We start from the raw sequence: 17,270 nt of genomic DNA on the forward strand, positions 1-17,270 counted from the left end.
CAGGCTTGAAACCTTCTGGTTAAAGCCACCCCACTTCTGGCTCCAGGCTTGGGGTCCCGGGGAGCCCTGGACCATCCTCTTGGCCAGAGGCCACTCTGGGAACACGCGTGGACAGAGCTGCAAAGGAACACACAGAGGCCAAGGTGGTTTGGAGAAACTAGTTGAATTTTGAGTAAGTTTCCTTACAATTGTGTCTGGCTCAGGGCTGGGCAGGGGGTGACCAAACCCTCCCCATGTTGCCCAGGTCTTGGGGTGGGAGCAGAAACAAAAAAGTTGAAGGAAGGGTAAGGCCACTGCTACATCCTGGATGCAACAACCTGGGAAATCATGTTAATCAAGAATCGAAAGTCCCTCTAAACTGTAGTACTGCACTTAAAAAATCAAAAATAAGATGCCCAAGTCACAGCTCTGAGGATGGTGGCCCCCGTCCACTCTGGGATGTTGCTGTGATCCGAGTCCTTCCTTGATGGATCCTGGACCTAGTCATCACTTGGGGTCAGGAGGGAAGGTGACCTCTTGCTCAATCTCAGGATCTTTGCTCGATGGAGGTCCCAGTGACGTCCCAGGAGGGTGGCAAGGGGACTCCAGGTGGGCTGAAGCACCCGGTGAGGAGGGACAGAGTCTATGGGGCAGGACAGAAAAACAGTCACCTTGTCGGAGGTGAGGGAAGAACACAGTTCTCTACAAAGATCAGATTTGCCAAGAGAGAAGATGCTGGTGCTGATTTGTGTGTTGATCTGGGGTAAGTGGGGGAGAGGAAGTCGGGCTGGGTGTGGGGCTGGGCTTTCCTGGTGGCAGGGGGTGCGGCTCAGAGGTTGCTGAAGAGTTCGTTTTTCTTGCTCCAGTCCATCTGTGGGGCCCGTTTGCTGACGCGCTTCTGGTGGGCCCTTTCTTTGGCCACGGCCAGGGAGATGTTGAAGTCCAGGATGGGGTCGGAGGACGAAGAGGAGGTAGACGAGGGTGCCGTGGAGTCCTGTTTCTTGGGGCTGTCTTGGGAATTCAGCTGCAAAGAGGAGCAAGAGAACAGGCCTCAGTGACTCGGTGGCGCTCCCTTGAGGCCACGCGCGAGGACGCCAGGTCATGAGAACAGAACATGGCTCAGTGTGTGACCTCCATGGCAGGCTGGTGTGCCAGGAGCGAGCGAGGCCTGGGAATGGACTTGCTGTTACCCAGTGCCACCCCCCGGCTGCCCAGCTGGCCTTACCTCCTCGCTGGTGTCACTGGAGGCGGTTCTTGCCAGGGGTGGCACGGGGCTCTCGGAGGCTGTCTCGGCTGGGGCTTCAGGACTGTTCTGGTGCAGAGAGGAGAGGAGGCATGTGGGTGGGCAGTCCTGAGCTATGAAGGGCGTTCCCGGGGAAGACGGGGCCTCGGTTTGAGCCCTGCCATCCACCCCAGAGCCCCGCTGCCCGAGCCTGCCCGGGCCCCGCGGGGATTTACATTTTCACATTCTTCCAAGGATCAGAGGGCAGCCGGGTTCCACCATCCAGGGCAGTGGGACCATCCCTCTTGGGGTTAGTTGGATGGCTCACCCCACCCACGTCCTCCCAGGCAGCCTCTGGGGTTGATTCCTCCTTGGCACAGTGACCACAGAGGGGCCTCCTGGGGTGTGGGGGTGCCGGGAGATGCTGCTCGGTGTGGGGAACACCTGTGATGCCCCCTGAGTCTCCTGCAGCCCACCTGACTTGTTTACTTGGACTTGACCCCCGGATTCTTGAAATCTTAACCCCGAAGCAGCCAAGAAGGGCTTTGAGGGAATAAGGTGTGGGAGAGTTAGAGACCCACAGGGAAAGTGACTGACGGCTCAGGTGGTTCAGGGCCTTCTTGCTGCACAACCCCCCAACCCCTGCAGGAGCCCCCAGGCAAAGGAAGTCTTGGAGCAGACCCTGAGGAGTCCTCCAGCCCTGTGGTCTGACCCCGAGGGGGCCGTCCCAGAGCCCAGGCCTCAGGCTGCAGCTGGGCATTCCGCTTCTGCCTGGGTTCCTGTGGCCCCAGCTGGCACCGGGCTGCGCCATCTCTCTCCTGGCCCCTGCTGCCTCCTCTTCGGCCTGGGTAGGAGGGGCTTTGTTCTCCCAACCCAGACTGGAAGTAGCAGGGCCCCGGCAGCCCGCGGTCAGACACTGCCGCTCTGTTCTTGGGGGGAAGAATGGTCTCCTGTGTGGTGGGGAGCTGGAGGCGGGGCCTGTCACCCAGGATGGTGGCTGCAGAGGGCCTGGCCAGGAGGCCCTGTCCCCTCTGCCTTGGCCCCAGGGTGGGGCCCTTACACGGCCTGGGGCTCTGGAGGGAGCTGCCAGGAGACACGAGGTTTCCACCTGAACCAGACCCTGTCCTCCTAACCACGCCTTCTCCCCTGCCTCCCGCAGCCCCAGGACTGAGCCGGAGAAGCATCAGGGCTCTGCCTTTACCTTCTCGATCTCCCCATTGGTAATGGGCTCAGGCAGGGGACCTAGATGGGGAAGAGAAGAGCGCAGGTGAGTCAGAAGCTGTGGACGGAGTGGGGCGCGGAAGGCAGGGGTCGTGGGTTTGGGTAGACCACTCGACCGTGTTCCCCAAGGTCAGTGTTTAAGTCTCTTGACCGCCACACCACATTTTGACAACCCAGCAGCCGCAGACTATTTAGCATTTAACAAAACAACTTGCCCTTCCTACATCACAAGGCTCTCTGATATCAATTTCCTATTCAGTTTGATTAAAAAGACAGGGGAGGGACGGTTGGGGAGGGACATGTATACGCTGCTATATTTAAAGTGGATAACCAACAAGGGCCAACTGTACAGCACAGGGAACTCTGCTCAATGTTAAGTGGCAGCCTGGAAGGGAGGGGAGTTTGGGGGAGAATGGATACATGTGTATGCATGGCTGAGTCCCTAAGCTGTTCACCTGAAACTGTTGTAACATTGTTAATCGGCTATACTCCAATACAAAATAAAAAGTTAAAAAGGAAAAAAAGGTGCCTACTCAATTAATCCCAAGAACCACTGATCAATAAGGAGCTGTTTGAAAAAAGCACTGCTGTAGACGGGGTTGAAATTCCAGGCAGCTACCTCCCAACCACCCAGGAAGCTGGTTAGAAATACAGATCCCTGGGCTTTGGCGCCAGGGTGTTTATCTAAGTGGGTCTGGGATGGGCCTAGGAATCAGTATTTTTCGAATGCTTCCTAGGTGATGGTGGTGTCAACAGAGCTGGGACTGCACGCTGGTTATGGTGGTCACCTGCATCAGCTGCGAAAGGGCCCCAACTCCTCCTGGCCAGTGTGGGGACGGACGGGGTCCCAGGGCTGTCCTGGGCATGCCGTCCCCCAGCCAAGGGGGAACCTGGTGTGGCAGGTGGGGTCAGAGGGCGGGGACACGGCCTGGGGTCACCTCCCAGGCCTCACTCAGGGTAGACGCTCCACCTGGCCGCAAAGGGGGCTGTTCCATCTCAGGTCAGCCTGGGTGGGTTTCTTCTGAACTCATAGCTTAAGATCAGGGTACGTCTTTCTCCTTGCCCTGGACTGGGGCAGGCACACCTCTCATCCAGCCCTCCCACGGTGGCTGGGCAGGGGGCTGCGGGACACAGGGACACTGACTCTCACCCTCCACTGCAGCCCGCTCACCTGTAAGCTGTGGGCTACCCAGCTGTGAGCAGGAGGCAGCGGCTGGGGACGTGCAGAGTTACATCCACTTGGTGGGAGGGACACCCAGGCAGGGGACCCACCCCCATGCCTCCCTCTGCAGGTCCTCTGATCAGAGGCTGCAGTCATGGAGGTTCCCAGGGCGCTTCCTGCCCAGCCAGGGGGAAGAGAGAGGGTTGATGACTTGGGAGTCGGGGGAGAAAGATGCTGGGGGAGGCAGGGGAAGGTATAGGAGCAGCCGAGGGGAGTCCGGATTTCAGCTGTGTCTTCCCACACCGGGGCCCCCCTGGTGGCTCAGGGGTAAGGAATCTGCCTGCCAGTGCAGGAGACCTGGGTTCCATCCCTGGGTCAGGAAGATCCCCTGGAGAAGGGCATGGCAACCCACCCCAGTATTCTGGCCTAGGAGAACTCCACAGACAGAGGAGCCTGGCAGGCTACGGTCCATGGGATTGCAGAGTCAGGTGGGACTGAGCAACTGACTCTTTCCCTTTCCCATACCACGCTGCAAAGGGCAAGGCTGGGGGGGCTTATCTGGGCCTCAGTTTCCCTCCTTATGAGGATGGGGATTATCGGACTTACCTGCTTTCCATGAACTTGGGAAGCAAGGGTACAGTGGTACCCGCCTCCCATAAGCGGAGTCTGCTAGTGACTTCCAGGATACTCCCAGGGCCCACTGGGCCCCTCCAAGTTGGAGATCTGAATTTGTGGCAAGACCTCTGCGTGGGCCCCTGGGCTCCACATCTGACCCTCAACGAAGCCCCGCCCTCTGCAAAGTCCAAAGAGGTTCTGCCCAGCCCCGCACCCCCTGGGAACCATCTTTATCTTCCCAGGGAGAAGGTCCAGACCAGGGAGCAGAGCGCGGCTCAGCTCCTCCTTGTCACGGGCTGCGGCTGCCCCGTTTGGCGTGGGCCAGGGCGGGGGAGGTGCCAGGCTTGGCAGGGTGACGGAGGGGCGGGGGAGGGCAGGGGCCCAGGGACCCACCGCTCTCGGGAGCCAGCAAGCCTGGGTTTCCAAGACAACCTGAGAGAAGGGAAGGGGAGGCACTGGGCCCCCGTCACTGGCTCTGATCTGACCAAGCTAAGGCTGGAAGCCGCCCCAGAGTTAACTGTTTCCTTGCATCGGCCCTGCCCTGAGCGCTTACAGTGAGTGGTGGGGGGGAGGGGCTGGGGGGTCCTCTCCCTCTGCAGAATCAGCAGCCCATTCCATCTCACCATCCCTTGTGCGGGTCCCCACCCCCCACCCCCCAGCCATACACCATCCTCAGAAACCCACTGCCCACGCCGGCTTCCTCTCCCTGACCCTCTCCCCCAACCCACACCGCCTGCCTCCCCTCCCGTGGGACCCATTAAAGTCCAGAGCACATTCCTGACCCGGGGGGCCCTCGGGCTGCCAAGCCCAGCTCACCTTGCAGGTGATCCTGCGATGGGATCACTTTGCATTTCTTGAAGAACTCGTCCGTTTCCCTGTCCACCACCAGCAGCTTGGCCTCGTCCCCGCCGGCCTTGATGGCAGACACCACCTCCCCATGTGGCTTGCCCTCCACGCAGACCCCGTTCACCTGTGGGTGGGGGCAGGGGTTAGCTGCACAGGTCTCAGTTCTGGGCGGGGGGCATGTGAAGGCTGAGCTGGTTGGCAATCGGGGAACACACAGTGCCCACCCCAGCCCCCGGCCTGTAGAGCCCTGAACCAGGCCGAGTGGTCCTCCCACTCGACGGTCGGATGGGGAGGCAGGACACGTGGACAAAGCCAAAGAAAATACCCAGCCGAGACTGAACAAACACAGCTGTGACAGACGGTTCAGGAAGGGTCTGGGAGGCCTGGGTTGGGCCCCAGCTTTTCTAGGTACTTCCCTGCCTGGGCCTTGGTTTGCTCGCGTGTAAACTGAGATGTCTTGGGAGAGCTGCTCTTCCAGCTCTGAGGCTCTAAGACTGAGATTCTGGGACCTGCCCCAGGCCCTGGGTTCATGTTTCCTCTTCTGACCGGCAGAGCACAGGGTGCAAGAGCGTGCCTGCCCAGCCTCACTAGGGGGATGGATTTCATGGCCCCCAGCCCCACCCCGCCCACGGGCTGGAGGGGAGGCCTTGGAGGGCGGGAAACTGGCCATGGCCCCAGGCAGCTCCCTGGACGGATGGGGGAACTGAGGGCCGCTGAGCATGTCTGCTCGGCGAAGAGCCCACAGGAGGTGGGAGCAGGAAAGAAGTCAGTTCACCTCTCTGTCTGTCCATCCATCCATCCGTTCACCCATCTTTCCTTCCTTTTTTAAAAATCTTTTTCTTGGCCACACCTCGCAGCTTGTGAGATCTTAGTTCCCTGCCCAAGGACCCAGGAGTGGAAGTGTGGCGTCCTAAGCACTGGACCACCAGGGGATCCCCCATCTTTCCTCCCTTCTCTCTTGCCCACTCACCCACCATTCTCCCCTTCCCTCCCGCCCTCTCTCTAGCATCGATGGGCTGTCCGGGCCTCACGGGCTAACCAAGGAGCAGGTGGTATGTTGGCTGCCGTGGAGGAGGAGCCTGGGAAGGGGGCAGGAGGCCTCACATTACCTCCACGATGCGATCCTGGGCCCGGAGCCCCGAGGCCTCGGCGGGAGAGTCTGGGTCCACGGCCCGGATGAACTGGCCTGGCTTTGACTTGTCGCTGTGCAGGTTGAAGCCGTAACCATTGGGGCCCTTCTTCATGGCGCAGAGCCGAGGCCGAAGCTCACGCTGTGGGGAGAAAGGAGGGGCCGTGGTCCTTCTACACCGGCCCGGGGTGCCGCCCTCCCAGCTCCATGCCTGACCCCATCCCCTCCGACCGAGGGAGGCTCCTCAGATCCTCCAGTAGCCAGAGAGAATGCTGGCCGGGGACCCTGTCCTGCCGCAACCCGCCTGGGTACCCCCGGGCACAGCGCCACCCCTGAGTCCGTACCATGGTTCCCTCTTTCAGCAAGTCTCTGCCTTTCTGACAGTCTAAGGTTAATCATGTTATTTTTTTTGGCCACACCAAATGTGAGATCTCACACTCATGTGAGATCTGAGTTACCCGACCAGGGATGGAACGTATGCCCCCTGCATGGGACGTGTGGAGTCAACCACTGCAGCGCTAGGGAAGTCCCTTTATCATGGCATTTTGATGGCCACCTCATCCCTCCCAGCTAATGGCTTGGTCTGCTTCCCTCCTGGTAGCATCCCCGCCAGCCTGAGTACCTGGGACAGTGACCGGTGACCCCCAGCCCTTTTGTACCCTCTTCTCTGCAGGGGGGAAGCAAGGGCAGGTGGTTACTCAAAACTGGCTTACATATTTACAGTAAAGCCTTCCCTCACCCACATGGACTCCTGGCTTGTCCCCACCAAGCCAAATGGCCCACCTAAAGGGAGCTGGGAGCCAGACGACCACGGGGCTGAGGGAGGTACAGCCAGGGGTCCTGGACGTCCCACCAGCAGAACCAAGGCCGTGGATAGAGGTAGCGTCAGAACCCCAAAGAGCCTGCTGGATCCCAGGGAGCCTGAATGGGGAGGGGGTGGTGGAAAGCTGGGCTGGACTGCGGGGAGCCCCGTGTGGCCGTGAACTGGGGAGGACCCGCTGAGGCCACAGACAGGCTGTGCTCACTCAGACCCTCGGCTCCCACCATCTGTGGCCCAGCTTCAGCAGCCCCAGGGTGTTTACATGATGGAGGGAACTGAGGGGGCCTGAGCTCTGAGCCCATGGACGGACAAGGGGTTCCCTCTCCCCTGGCCCCCAGGCCTGCCAGTTTTGGATTATCACCCGGATGCCAGGCAAGGAGCAAAAGCTGAAGTCAGGGCCCTGGCCCAGCTTCCAGCTTGGTGATCCGGGGCAAGTCATTTCCTTCTTAGAGCCTTGGGTTCCTTGTTTATAGACCGTTCTTGGTGCCAGCTGCCTCCCAGGGTTGCTAGGAGGTCCAATTAACATACATGGGAGCCCCTGACCACTCTACACCCCTGTGGGGACACCCCCGTCGTTGCTAATACTGATGGACAGTGACAGGAAGCTGAGAGGTGAGATTCCGAGGGTGGGGTGCTGGTTGCTCTGAAACCTCACTGCCCAGCTGGGAGAGAAGGCAAGGGAGGGGTGGGGTGGGGAGGACCCACAGGCCTCCTGCCCCAACCTGCCGGGCCCAGGAGGCAGCTGCCACCTGCGGTGGACTCAGTCCCCACCCCTCTGCTCCATGGAGGATGGCAGGGTGGGGGGTGGGGAGGGTGACTCTGCTTTCCTTCAGATGCCTGGGCGGGCCTTTCAGCTTCAGGATGTTGATTGGGGGTGTGGAGAGGCCCAGACCGGAAGGAGGGAGAGGTGACAGTTAGGCTTGGCTTTACCCTGATCTGGGCATCCTAGACAAGAGCAGGGGCACTTAAGTGAGCATGAGAAAGCAGAACGGGGCCCACAGGGCACCTGCTTCTCTCCAGCTGCCCTCAGCCTGCCCTGGTCCTCGCTGCGGGACCCACTCCCCACGGACTCCCCACGTCCACCCCCTGCTGGCTGCCACCCCCCATCTAGTTCCGGGAGTAAGTGAGGCTCTTCTCCCCTCGAGCTAAGCCCTCCCCCAGGCGGGGGGGGGGGGGAGGTGGGGAGCAGAACAGGTCTGACCAGTTGCCGCTGCGGGGAGGCTCGGCTTTCTGCCGGCAGCGCGGGGAAGCCAGAGGGTGGCCCGCTGTCTCCCGCCCCTCCCGCCACCCCTGACTACAAAGAGCGGACCTTCCGTGGGTTAGGACACTAACCCTAACCCCCATCCTGGAGATGGCGAAAGTAAGACCCCAGACGTGAAGATCACAGCCCGAGCGCCACGGCGGAGGAGCCAGGACTCCACCCCGGGCTCTGACTTGGAAATCCGTGTGCCCTGCCACCATCCATGCAGGACCCAAAGCCTAGGCTGAGAGGAGGCCCACTTGGGCAAGAGCTGCAAACGCAGGGTGCAGCCTCTGCTGGGAGGGGCGGGGAGATGATGAAACCACAGGCTTCCTTCCGGGGAGGGCGGCTCGGCTGGGAGCACGCAGGCCTGGTGGCTTCCCTTACTGATCCGGAGCACCTGGCACCCTGGGGACCCTTGCCTGGGGACCTGTCGTTTGCACCTCACACCCCTCTGCCAGCACCAGGCCATGAAGATCCCAGGAAGTGGTAGATCCCCCTCCAGGGGCCCAGGAAACCCCAGGCATTTCCTGAGGCGTTCAGGCTAGTATAGAACCCCACCCAGCCCCTACCTTCCCAAGCCCCCTGAGACTGGGCAGGGGGCTCCCCTTCCTTCCCGTGTCTCTCCACCCCTCCTCCAGCTGCCTCCAGAACTGTCACTGCCAGCTGCTGAGTCAGTCATCAAAGGAGCCCAGCCCGGCCTGGTGGAGGCTGGTGCTGTCTGGAGTCCTGGGGCAGCTCCCTGAGCCCCCGCACTGAGAAGATGCGGAGAGCTCAGGCGCTAGCCAGAGCTTGGCCACTGCTGCCCTAGGCCTGGGCCCCTGGAACTGGGGCGAGGGGATACCTGGGCCCTCCAGAATATCCTGGGCCTGGCATGGGACCCCCAGGAGCTCACAAGCGGCCTTGGGCTGTGGTTGCAGCTCCAGAGGGGTCCACGCTGGAGGTGGGGTGACTTTGAGGGGAATATGGCCACAGAGCATTCAGAGACGCAGGGGGGGTCTTCAAGTGACCATGGCAGCTTGGAAGTAAAAAATCAGGATCTGCTCAGCGAGGAGACTGGCAGAGAAGTGGGAAGAGGGTCTGCAAGGTGGCTGAGGGGCAGTGCAAATGGGCTGGGGCTGGACGGATCTCTCACTCCTGGGACAATGCCAGATGCGATTCCTGGAAAAGACCCCTCCAGGAGTGCTGCCTCCAGATTCTTCTCCTGCGGACTTCTCCCGCCCTCCAGGTCTCAGGTGGTCCCAAACCCCCGCACAGGCCTGGTGGCTGCTCCTCCACCCCCACCCCACAGAGAGCCCAGCCCCACCCCCGAGTGGCCGCCCAGTCACCTCCACCCACGCGGCCCAGGGAGCGGGCGACGGGCACGGAATTCAATAGGCGCCATCAGCAGCCACCTGGGAGGCTGGGGAAAGTCGATACCTAATCCCAGGAACCGTCTCTGGGGGGCCGCTCCCTGCTCCTCCCCGGGAGGGGAGGCCTGGGGCCAACGCCCCATGGGGCCAGCCCCTCCCTGGCTGACACCATGGTGATGAGCCCTGTAGAAAATATCCCACAGGCTCGCTGGCTCTGGGTCCCAGAAGGTGGGGCTGGAGGAGCAGGAAGACCACCGGGGTGGCCAGAGGAATGGACAGAGGTGACTGGTCACTGCCCCTCCCCCAGCCCAGCCAGCCTGGGCTCGTGTTTATGCAAATAAGATAAGAATGGTACCTCCCGCCCCCAGCCAGAGAATCTGCCTCAGCAATGGGGGATGGGTGGGGGGGTGGCGGAGACAGGGGGACCTGGTCCTTCTGGTGGGGGAGGGGTGGGGATACTGGGGGGAAGGGGCCAGGGCTGCTCTGGAGACAGGCCTGCGTCTGTTGCCAGCTCTTCAAGGAAACCAGGGTGGAGGAGGCGGCTCTGCCTGGGGGGCTCGTGACTAGGCAGTGTGGGGGCACTGTCTTTTAAAGGGCAGGCTGTGGAGTGACTGGGAGCTCAGACCGCAGGCCAGGGTCCAGGGCTCTGGGCTGAAAGCATCCTCTCCTTACCCAAAGGGAGGGATGTCCAAGGCTGCCACTGACCATGACCTCTGACCCCGATGTGGCTTCATGGATCTCACCCTAGAAGACCCCCGCCCAAGGTCTGCACACACTGAGGAATGCCAGACAACCTTCCTTTGCGGAAAAAGAAGGGACTCTGGCCCTTGATGCCGCCCCTTCTCAGCAGGAAGGCCTCTTTCTGGAACCTCGCAGGGTGGGATCCAGATGATAACCTGGGGGCTACTGCTCTGACGCTGCCCCTCAAGGGCCCTGAGCCAGGTCCTCCCCTGGCTCTTCTCTCCTGGTGCTGGCCAGAGACACGCCCGATGGAGCGTTTGGCTCAGGTCTCCCCAGGGCTGGGCAAGCCTGGGATGGAGCAGGCTGGTACCTGGGCTGCTGCCTGGCTGGACACCATCCAGGCTGGCCACCCCATGCCTGCCTGCCCCCGCAGGCTCTCTCCCGTCACCCTTCACATCCCTCCCCCACCTCCCAGAAGTCACTGGATTTAACTCCCGTGGGCGGTCCCAAGAGGCTCTGTAAGGACCTTCTTGCTTGTGAAATTGGGACTCTACTGAAATAACTAAGAGCAGCTGGCCTTTAATGAGCACTTGGTACGTGCCAAGCACCACACTGGGGCTTTTAAGTGTATTTTCTCACTAAGACCCAACTATAACTCTTCGAGGAAAGTATTACCACCCTCACTTCACAGTGGAGGAAAGCCGGGTTCAAATAGACGGCATCCATTGCTCAAGTACACGCAGCTGATGGGAGAAGAGGGTAGACTTTGAGCTCAGATCTAGAGCGGCAAGGTAAAGAATCCGCCTGCCAAGCAGGAGACAAGGCTTCAATCCCTGGAGAAGGGAATGGCGACCCACTCCAGTATTCTTGCCTGGAGAATCCCATGGACGGAGGAGCCTGGCGAGCTACAGTCCATGGGGTTGCAAAGAGCTGGACATGACTTAACTCAAGAACAACAACTAGAGCAGCTTGTCTCACAGAAACAGAATGCCAGTCATGTCAGCGACTTAGAAGGTTCCAGCAGCCCATATTAAAGAGTAAAACAGAAACACGAGTAATCAATTTTAACCTTATTTAACACAACATATCCAAAACATCATCATTCCAACAGGTAATCTAGTAAGAAGTTAGCAATGGGATATTTTACATCCTTTTGTCTGTACTAGGTTTTCAAAGTCTGGTGTGCGTTTGATTACCCTTACTGCACACCTCAATTTCGACTAGCCCACTTCAAGGGCTAGGAGTCACGTGTGGCCAGTGGCTGCCGAAAAGGCCCATTCTACAGACCCCAGAGGTCTCACTCTCAACTATTCCTACGTCCCCACGGCCTTTGCTGTTTCATTTGGGCATCACGGCCTTATAACAAGCACAGGGAGAGGCTGGCGCCTTTGTCCCTGTCAGAGCTCTGGCCTCAGTCCCACGGCTGTGAGTGATACTAGAACCCAGATCTAACCCAACAGTCAAGGTAGGCCTCTGCGGGTTGTGGGGGGGGGGGTCCTTTGTGCTACAGGGGAGCCCCAGAGCCAGCAAGGGCAGCTCTCAGACCCTGGAGATGAGGGTCCAGACTGGGTCACTCTCGGCCAGGCCCAGCACACAAGAAGGATGGGCCCTGGAGCCTGCCCCTTCTGGGCCACCGCCTTCCATCAGGGCTGACACCTTTCCTGACCGTGTCCCCTGGAGACAGAAGCACCTGGGAACCCTGAACCCTTGCAGGGAGCTGGTTCCAGCAGCCTGAACTTATGCCTTTGTGATGCCCTAGTGTGGCTCAGAACGCGATGTGATGGGCAGAGTCTGAGTGAGCAGGGTTCTCAGACACCGCTCTGCTGCAAGGTGAGGGCTCACTAGCTCAGAAGCCCGGGGCCACCCCCTGAACCGATGGAGCCTCAGCCTCCACAGGCAGACAATAGGGCTAATCTCTGTCTCACAGGGTGGTCGTGGGGATTCACTGAGATAAGTAAGGCGTGTTTAGTACAGAGCATGTTGCCAGACACAGATAATAGCTACCATTTATTATTTATCAAGTTACAAAATGGAGAAAATAATACCTAATTTGCAGGGTTGTGGTGGTGGTGGGGGGAGAACAATGGAATTTGTATCATTATCTTTAGGGCACAGGGCCGGGCAATTAGTGGACTCAGGAGAAATGTGGGTTTCCTTCTCTGCCTTGAGCTCCCATTTCTAGAGCTCTGCTTTCTCTAAGAGGCTTGCAGCGTCCACATAACCTTGGTGAGGCCCCTTCTCCTAATTCCTAACCCCTCCACTTTCTTGGGGGCCGGTGGATGGGAAGCCTAGGGAGGCAGAGAAGGACCCCCATGGACACATGGCAGGGTTCCTTGAGAAGGAAGCCCCTTTCCTCTCTCCAGAATGTCTCCAGGATTGAACAGGAACCAGAAGATAAGGGGGGTGATCCCTGGGGAGTGAGAAATCCCAAGTATGCGGTTACAGAAGAGGAATGGACACAGAAACTGTGCCACCCTGTCCCTTTCAAATCCAAACATCCTGCAGCTCAAATCCCCCCTGCCCTCGCCTGCTCCAACTCAGTCCGTTTGAGATGAAACCTGGGAAAGAGGTTGGAGCTGCCGGCGAATCGTGCCCACCCCACACTGTGTCGCCTGGGGTGCCTACCCGGTCTCTGCCTCTGGGATCAGCGTCAGGTGTGGCGGGAACCCACCCCCCAGCTGGGCACTTACACTCCCCTTCCTCCCCATCATCTCATCAAATCTCCCCCACAACCCTGCAGGCTGATAGCCTCTCTCCCCATTTCACAGAGGGAGAAGCTGAGCCTTGCAGGGAATGATGAACCATCAGGGCCCCAGAGCCAGTGGGCAGCAGAGCTGGGGTTCCCAGACTTCTGGCTTTAAAATGGAAGCTGCTAGCAGGCAAGAAAAAGCCAATAAGCTCTATCTGGAATTCCGATCTCTGGGTGTGCTCTCTAGGCACAAGCAGGCCCAGGTGGGCTGGGCTGAGATGACCTAGGGCAAAGGGCCCCCAAGGCTGTTTAGCACTCACTCATTCATGCAAAAATTATTTATTGAGTCCCTCCTTGCCCTGAGCCTGGACAGCGCAGGGCGATAAACATAAATAAGCTACAGCTGTTGCCCTTGGGACTCCGAACGAGGTGGGGGAGGAGAGGTGAGCAGATGACTCAGATACTGGGCATCCGAGGGTGAGAAAAGGCCGAAGGACAGGGAGCAGGCAGAGGTGAGGCAAGACAGCTCATGGTGCCTGCGGGGTAGAGGAAAGGCCACCTGGGAGTTGAGTGGTCTTGGGGAGCGTGCCCGGCGCAGAGGGGACCGAGGGTTCCTGTCACCCCCAAATTAAGCAAGGGGAAATGGAAGCTCAGAGAAACTTGGCCCGAGGTGGCTCGGCAGTGCAAATTCCAGGTGCAGAGGCTCAAAGCGCACGGCACGCTGGGAGGGAATCCGGACCCTCGGTCTGGCGCAGTGGGCTGGGGGTGTCCGAGAAGGGTGGTGGCGGGAGCGAGGCGACCAGACTGTGAAGGGTTGATTATTCAACAGTAGTGATCCCAGACTGAGCATCTAGGATGCCACAGATGCCCTTGCCCAATGGGAGGGGCAGATCCAGGCCTGGCTGCCCCCTTGGGTGGGCGTGTATCATCACTGCGACAAGTTTATTAACTCAGAGCCCGGCCACCAATGTTCACTGAGTGCTTCCTTAGTGGAGGCTCTGAGCTACTGGCTTAACAGACATCCTCATGTAACCCGCCAACCCAACTTTGAGGCCGCTGCTGTCACTCCCGCATTAAAGGAGGCGAAGTAGAAGCTCAGAGAAATTTGGCTCGAGGTGGCCCAGCGAGTACAGCTGAGTGGGGTGCTGCAGCTCCTCCCTCCCCGGGGGTGGACGTGAGCCGGGCTGGAAGCACCCCACTCCTTTCTCCGAGACAACTACCAGCACCTCTTTGCCTTCTGTCCTGAGCTGCTGTTGACCCAGGCCACTCCTCCCAGTGAGAGGTGACCTGCCGCCCTCTCTGCTTGAGAACTCCCCACCAACACCTTTTCCACTTCGGAGAACTAACGGAGATGTCACGACAGCCCCCACTTTGCAAGTAAATTCAGATTCAAAGCAATCAATAACATGCGAACGCTGTATGTATCCTTATACAGACACCCCCTCCCTTGTCTTCTCGGGGAACAATGAACTCTTGTGTCTGTTCACTTTCTTTTTTTGAAGACAGGGTGAGTGACCTGCATGCCCACCATACCAAATTTGACATGAATTTCCTACCAGAGGGGCTTAACACTGCTGAGCCGCTACACAGAGGCTAAGGGAGATCCCAGCTCGTGGCTGGGATTCAAATGCCTGGGCGCACAAGGAGCTCAGTCCAGCACCCACTAAGGGCTCAGCGTAAAATCCTAGAGAAGGCAGGTGTCACTGGAATCCAATGCTCCCATTTTATCCATGGCAGAACCAAGGCTCAGAGAAGTTCTGACTCGCTTGTTGACCCGAAATCCCAAGAGGCCTGGTGACGATGTCCCAGGGAATGGCTGGAGGAACTGACCCTATAAAGCATACACACTGATGCAGGGGTCACACCCCCGCCTGGGGGAAACCCCATTCTGTGGTCACCCAGAGAGCAGGAGCCAACCTCCGCTGCTTTTCCGACGGCCTGGCGGGGGAGCGCACGTGGAAGGTCAAGCCTCCATCCTGGCCTCGGCATCCCCCCCACCCCCCACTCTCAGCAGCAAAACCGAAAGGGCAGTGGGAGGAGCCGAACACGACTGCCACCACTTGGGGGCGGGGGTGCGGGTTACTTGTGCAAGTGCCAAAGTCCATAAAAAAAAACCAACAAAAAAACCGGGAATGCTAAGTCGGTGCCCTCGGCACAAAGTTCAAACTGGATTTGTCTGGGACCAGAGATCACGAGTTCCAACTCCCTGGGGTCAACCCCCTGCCGGGGTGCTCTGACCCCACCCCCACCCTTGCCAAGGCCAGCTTGGTGGCGGCAGGAAGTGGGCACCCAGTGGCCCTGGCATTCCCAGCACCCAGCTCCGGCTGGACAGGGCTCCTGGTGACCTCACTTCTACCAAACCAGTTGGTCCTCTCGGGCTCCACCTTCAAACTGAAAGGTTGAACTGTGCCCTTTCTGTGTCACGGGAGGCTCCTACTGGTACCACAGACACCCCTGCCAGCGGGTAGGGAGCTGGTGCAGCTGAAGAGGCCCAGGGGAGGCCCCGGCCCTCCTCCCACCAGTCTCTGGGCAAGGAAGGCTCAGTACAAGTCCTGTTTCTCCTTGCCCCTCCTGCAGCTGATCCAGACTGGGGTTATAAACACCCAGCGTGGGCACAAAGCAACCAGCCTGCTTGCTGTCCAGGGCCTGGAGTGGGACAGCCAGTGCCAGGCAAGACCACCTGCCTGTGGTGACCTCCTGGCTGCTGTCCCGCCCCCCACCCCCACAGCCAGCCATTCCTCCAAGGTCTTCCCTCCTGCTCCCAGATACCAGCTAGCTTACTCCTCACATTCCTGAGAATCATAAATCCTCCCGGGGGCAGAGCTGCCACCACCCCCAGACCAGACGCCCCTGCACCTCCTCCCTCAGCCCCGCCCCCACACATCTCCTGCAGATGGTGGAGCTTCTTTCTTAGAAGTCACGCTGGACTTCAGGAGGATGAAGTCCACCAGGCTGAAGTTAATGATACACAGGCCAGCGGGCTGTGGGGAAGCGGGGAAAGGGCCCCCTCCCCACCCCTCCCCGCCCACCGCTGCAGCTCCACACAGAGAGAGGGTGGTTATTCCTCCGGCTTCGAAGTGGGGCCGCTTCATTTACCACCCGCAGGGGCCTGTGGAGGGAGCTGGCCACTCGGAGGAGGGGTGGAATTGGGGGTCCCAAAGGATCGGAGCAGACAGCCACCGGAGTGGAGGAAACGGAATTGGGCTTCCTTGAGCCGCCCTCCTTCACGGAACCTCACTCCCTAAGGCGCTCAGGGTCCCAGCCCAGCCTGGGATGGGACGTAGGGGTCGTGGGACGCAGCCTCAAGACTGTAACTGCCAGACAGCCCGGTCGGCGGGCGGAAGCAGTCTCGCCTCCGAAAATCGAGTTTCAGAAAGACAAGGCGGGGAGCAGGGCTGGGCATCTAGGGCTCCTGGGGCTCCCCACTACTCTCCTTCCCACCCGGTTCCACCCAGCCTCGCCGCGAGGCCCGGGCCCGCACTTACCCGCTCCTGATGGCTCTGCTCGGCCTCGCCAGGCTCTGGCGCGGCGGCCGGCGGCTCACTTTCGCCGCCAGTCCCCCGCTCCTCGGCGGCGGCGGCCGGCGGTTCGGCCTGCCCGGGCCCTTCCTGGGCACGCAGCATCTCCTCCCGAACCTGGACGCCCAACTTCTGCAGCCGCTCGTCGGTCTCCGGGTCGACCACCAGCAGGCGCACGGAGTTGAGGGCGGCACGGATGCGGTTCACCACCTGCTGGTGGGTCTCCTTCTCCACGTTCTCGCCGTTCACCTCCACTAGCCGGTCTCCGGCCAGCAGTCCCGACTTCTCGGCCGGCGAGCCGGGCTCCACCAGCCGGATGTACTGGCCTACCTTGCCCTTTTCCCCGTGCAGGTGGAAGCCGTAGCCGTTCGGACCCTTCTCCAGGCAGCAGAGCCGGGGCAGGGGCGCCCCGGCCGCCGCGTCCGCGCTCATCTCGCCTGGCAACGGCTCAGGGGCGCTCAGCGGGGTCCGCTCGGGGTCAGGGGACCGGCCGGTCCAGCTCCGCGTCCCACCCTGCGGGCCGGGAGGCGAGGGCGAGAGCGGCAGGGCAGCCCGGCGACGCCGGACGGGCCAACAAGCGAGCAGGTGTCCCGGGGGCCGCGGCGGCGAACGGCGAGGAGCCGAAGACCGGCCGCAAACCGATCCCCGCCTGGCGCTGCGACTGAGCGTTCCAGAAACCGCCGGGGCCGCATACCCCGGGGGCGGGGCCGCGCGGAGGGTGTGGGCCGCCGGCGGCCAATCAGAGGCCTCTAGCGGGAGGCGCTCGGGCCGGGTGAAGGACGCTGGCCAATGGGAG

General features: G+C 60.3%; 1 protein-coding gene across 1 annotated transcript; it reads right to left on the reverse strand.

Annotated features, from left to right (window-relative positions):
• Window positions 1–144: 144 nt before the first annotated feature.
• Window positions 145–17,147, reverse strand: NHERF1 (NHERF family PDZ scaffold protein 1). The gene is made up of 6 exons (XM_055408650.2): window positions 16,442–17,147; window positions 6,155–6,316; window positions 5,016–5,169; window positions 2,403–2,443; window positions 1,205–1,291; window positions 145–1,003 (listed from the first exon to the last, which is right to left on the reverse strand). Exons 1-6 carry the CDS (start codon window positions 16,904–16,906, stop codon window positions 809–811), a joined length of 1,104 nt encoding a protein of 367 aa, XP_055264625.2. The 5' UTR covers window positions 16,907–17,147; the 3' UTR covers window positions 145–808.
• Between the last annotated feature and the right edge of the window lie 123 nt (window positions 17,148–17,270).

The sequence above is a fragment of the Moschus berezovskii genome, chromosome 20, assembly GCF_049115385.1.
Source record: "Moschus berezovskii isolate FMDL1 chromosome 20, NW_MosBer_1.0, whole genome shotgun sequence".
Taxonomy (NCBI): Eukaryota; Metazoa; Chordata; class Mammalia; order Artiodactyla; family Moschidae; genus Moschus; species Moschus berezovskii.

What these genes read in the sequence shown, in the direction of transcription:
- NHERF1 (XM_055408650.2), bottom strand. Translation starts at nt 16,906, where the DNA reads ATGAGCGCGGACGCGGCGGCCGGGGCGCCCCTGCCCCGGCTCTGCTGC. An exon ending in CCCAGGATCGCATCGTGGAG is followed by an intron (nt 5,170 to 6,154) that starts GTAATGTGAGGC and finishes CCCCACCCACAG; the next exon opens with GTGAACGGGGTCTGCGTGGA. An exon ending in CCAGTGACACCAGCGAGGAG is followed by an intron (nt 1,004 to 1,204) that starts GTAAGGCCAGCT and finishes TCCTCTTTGCAG; the next exon opens with CTGAATTCCCAAGACAGCCC.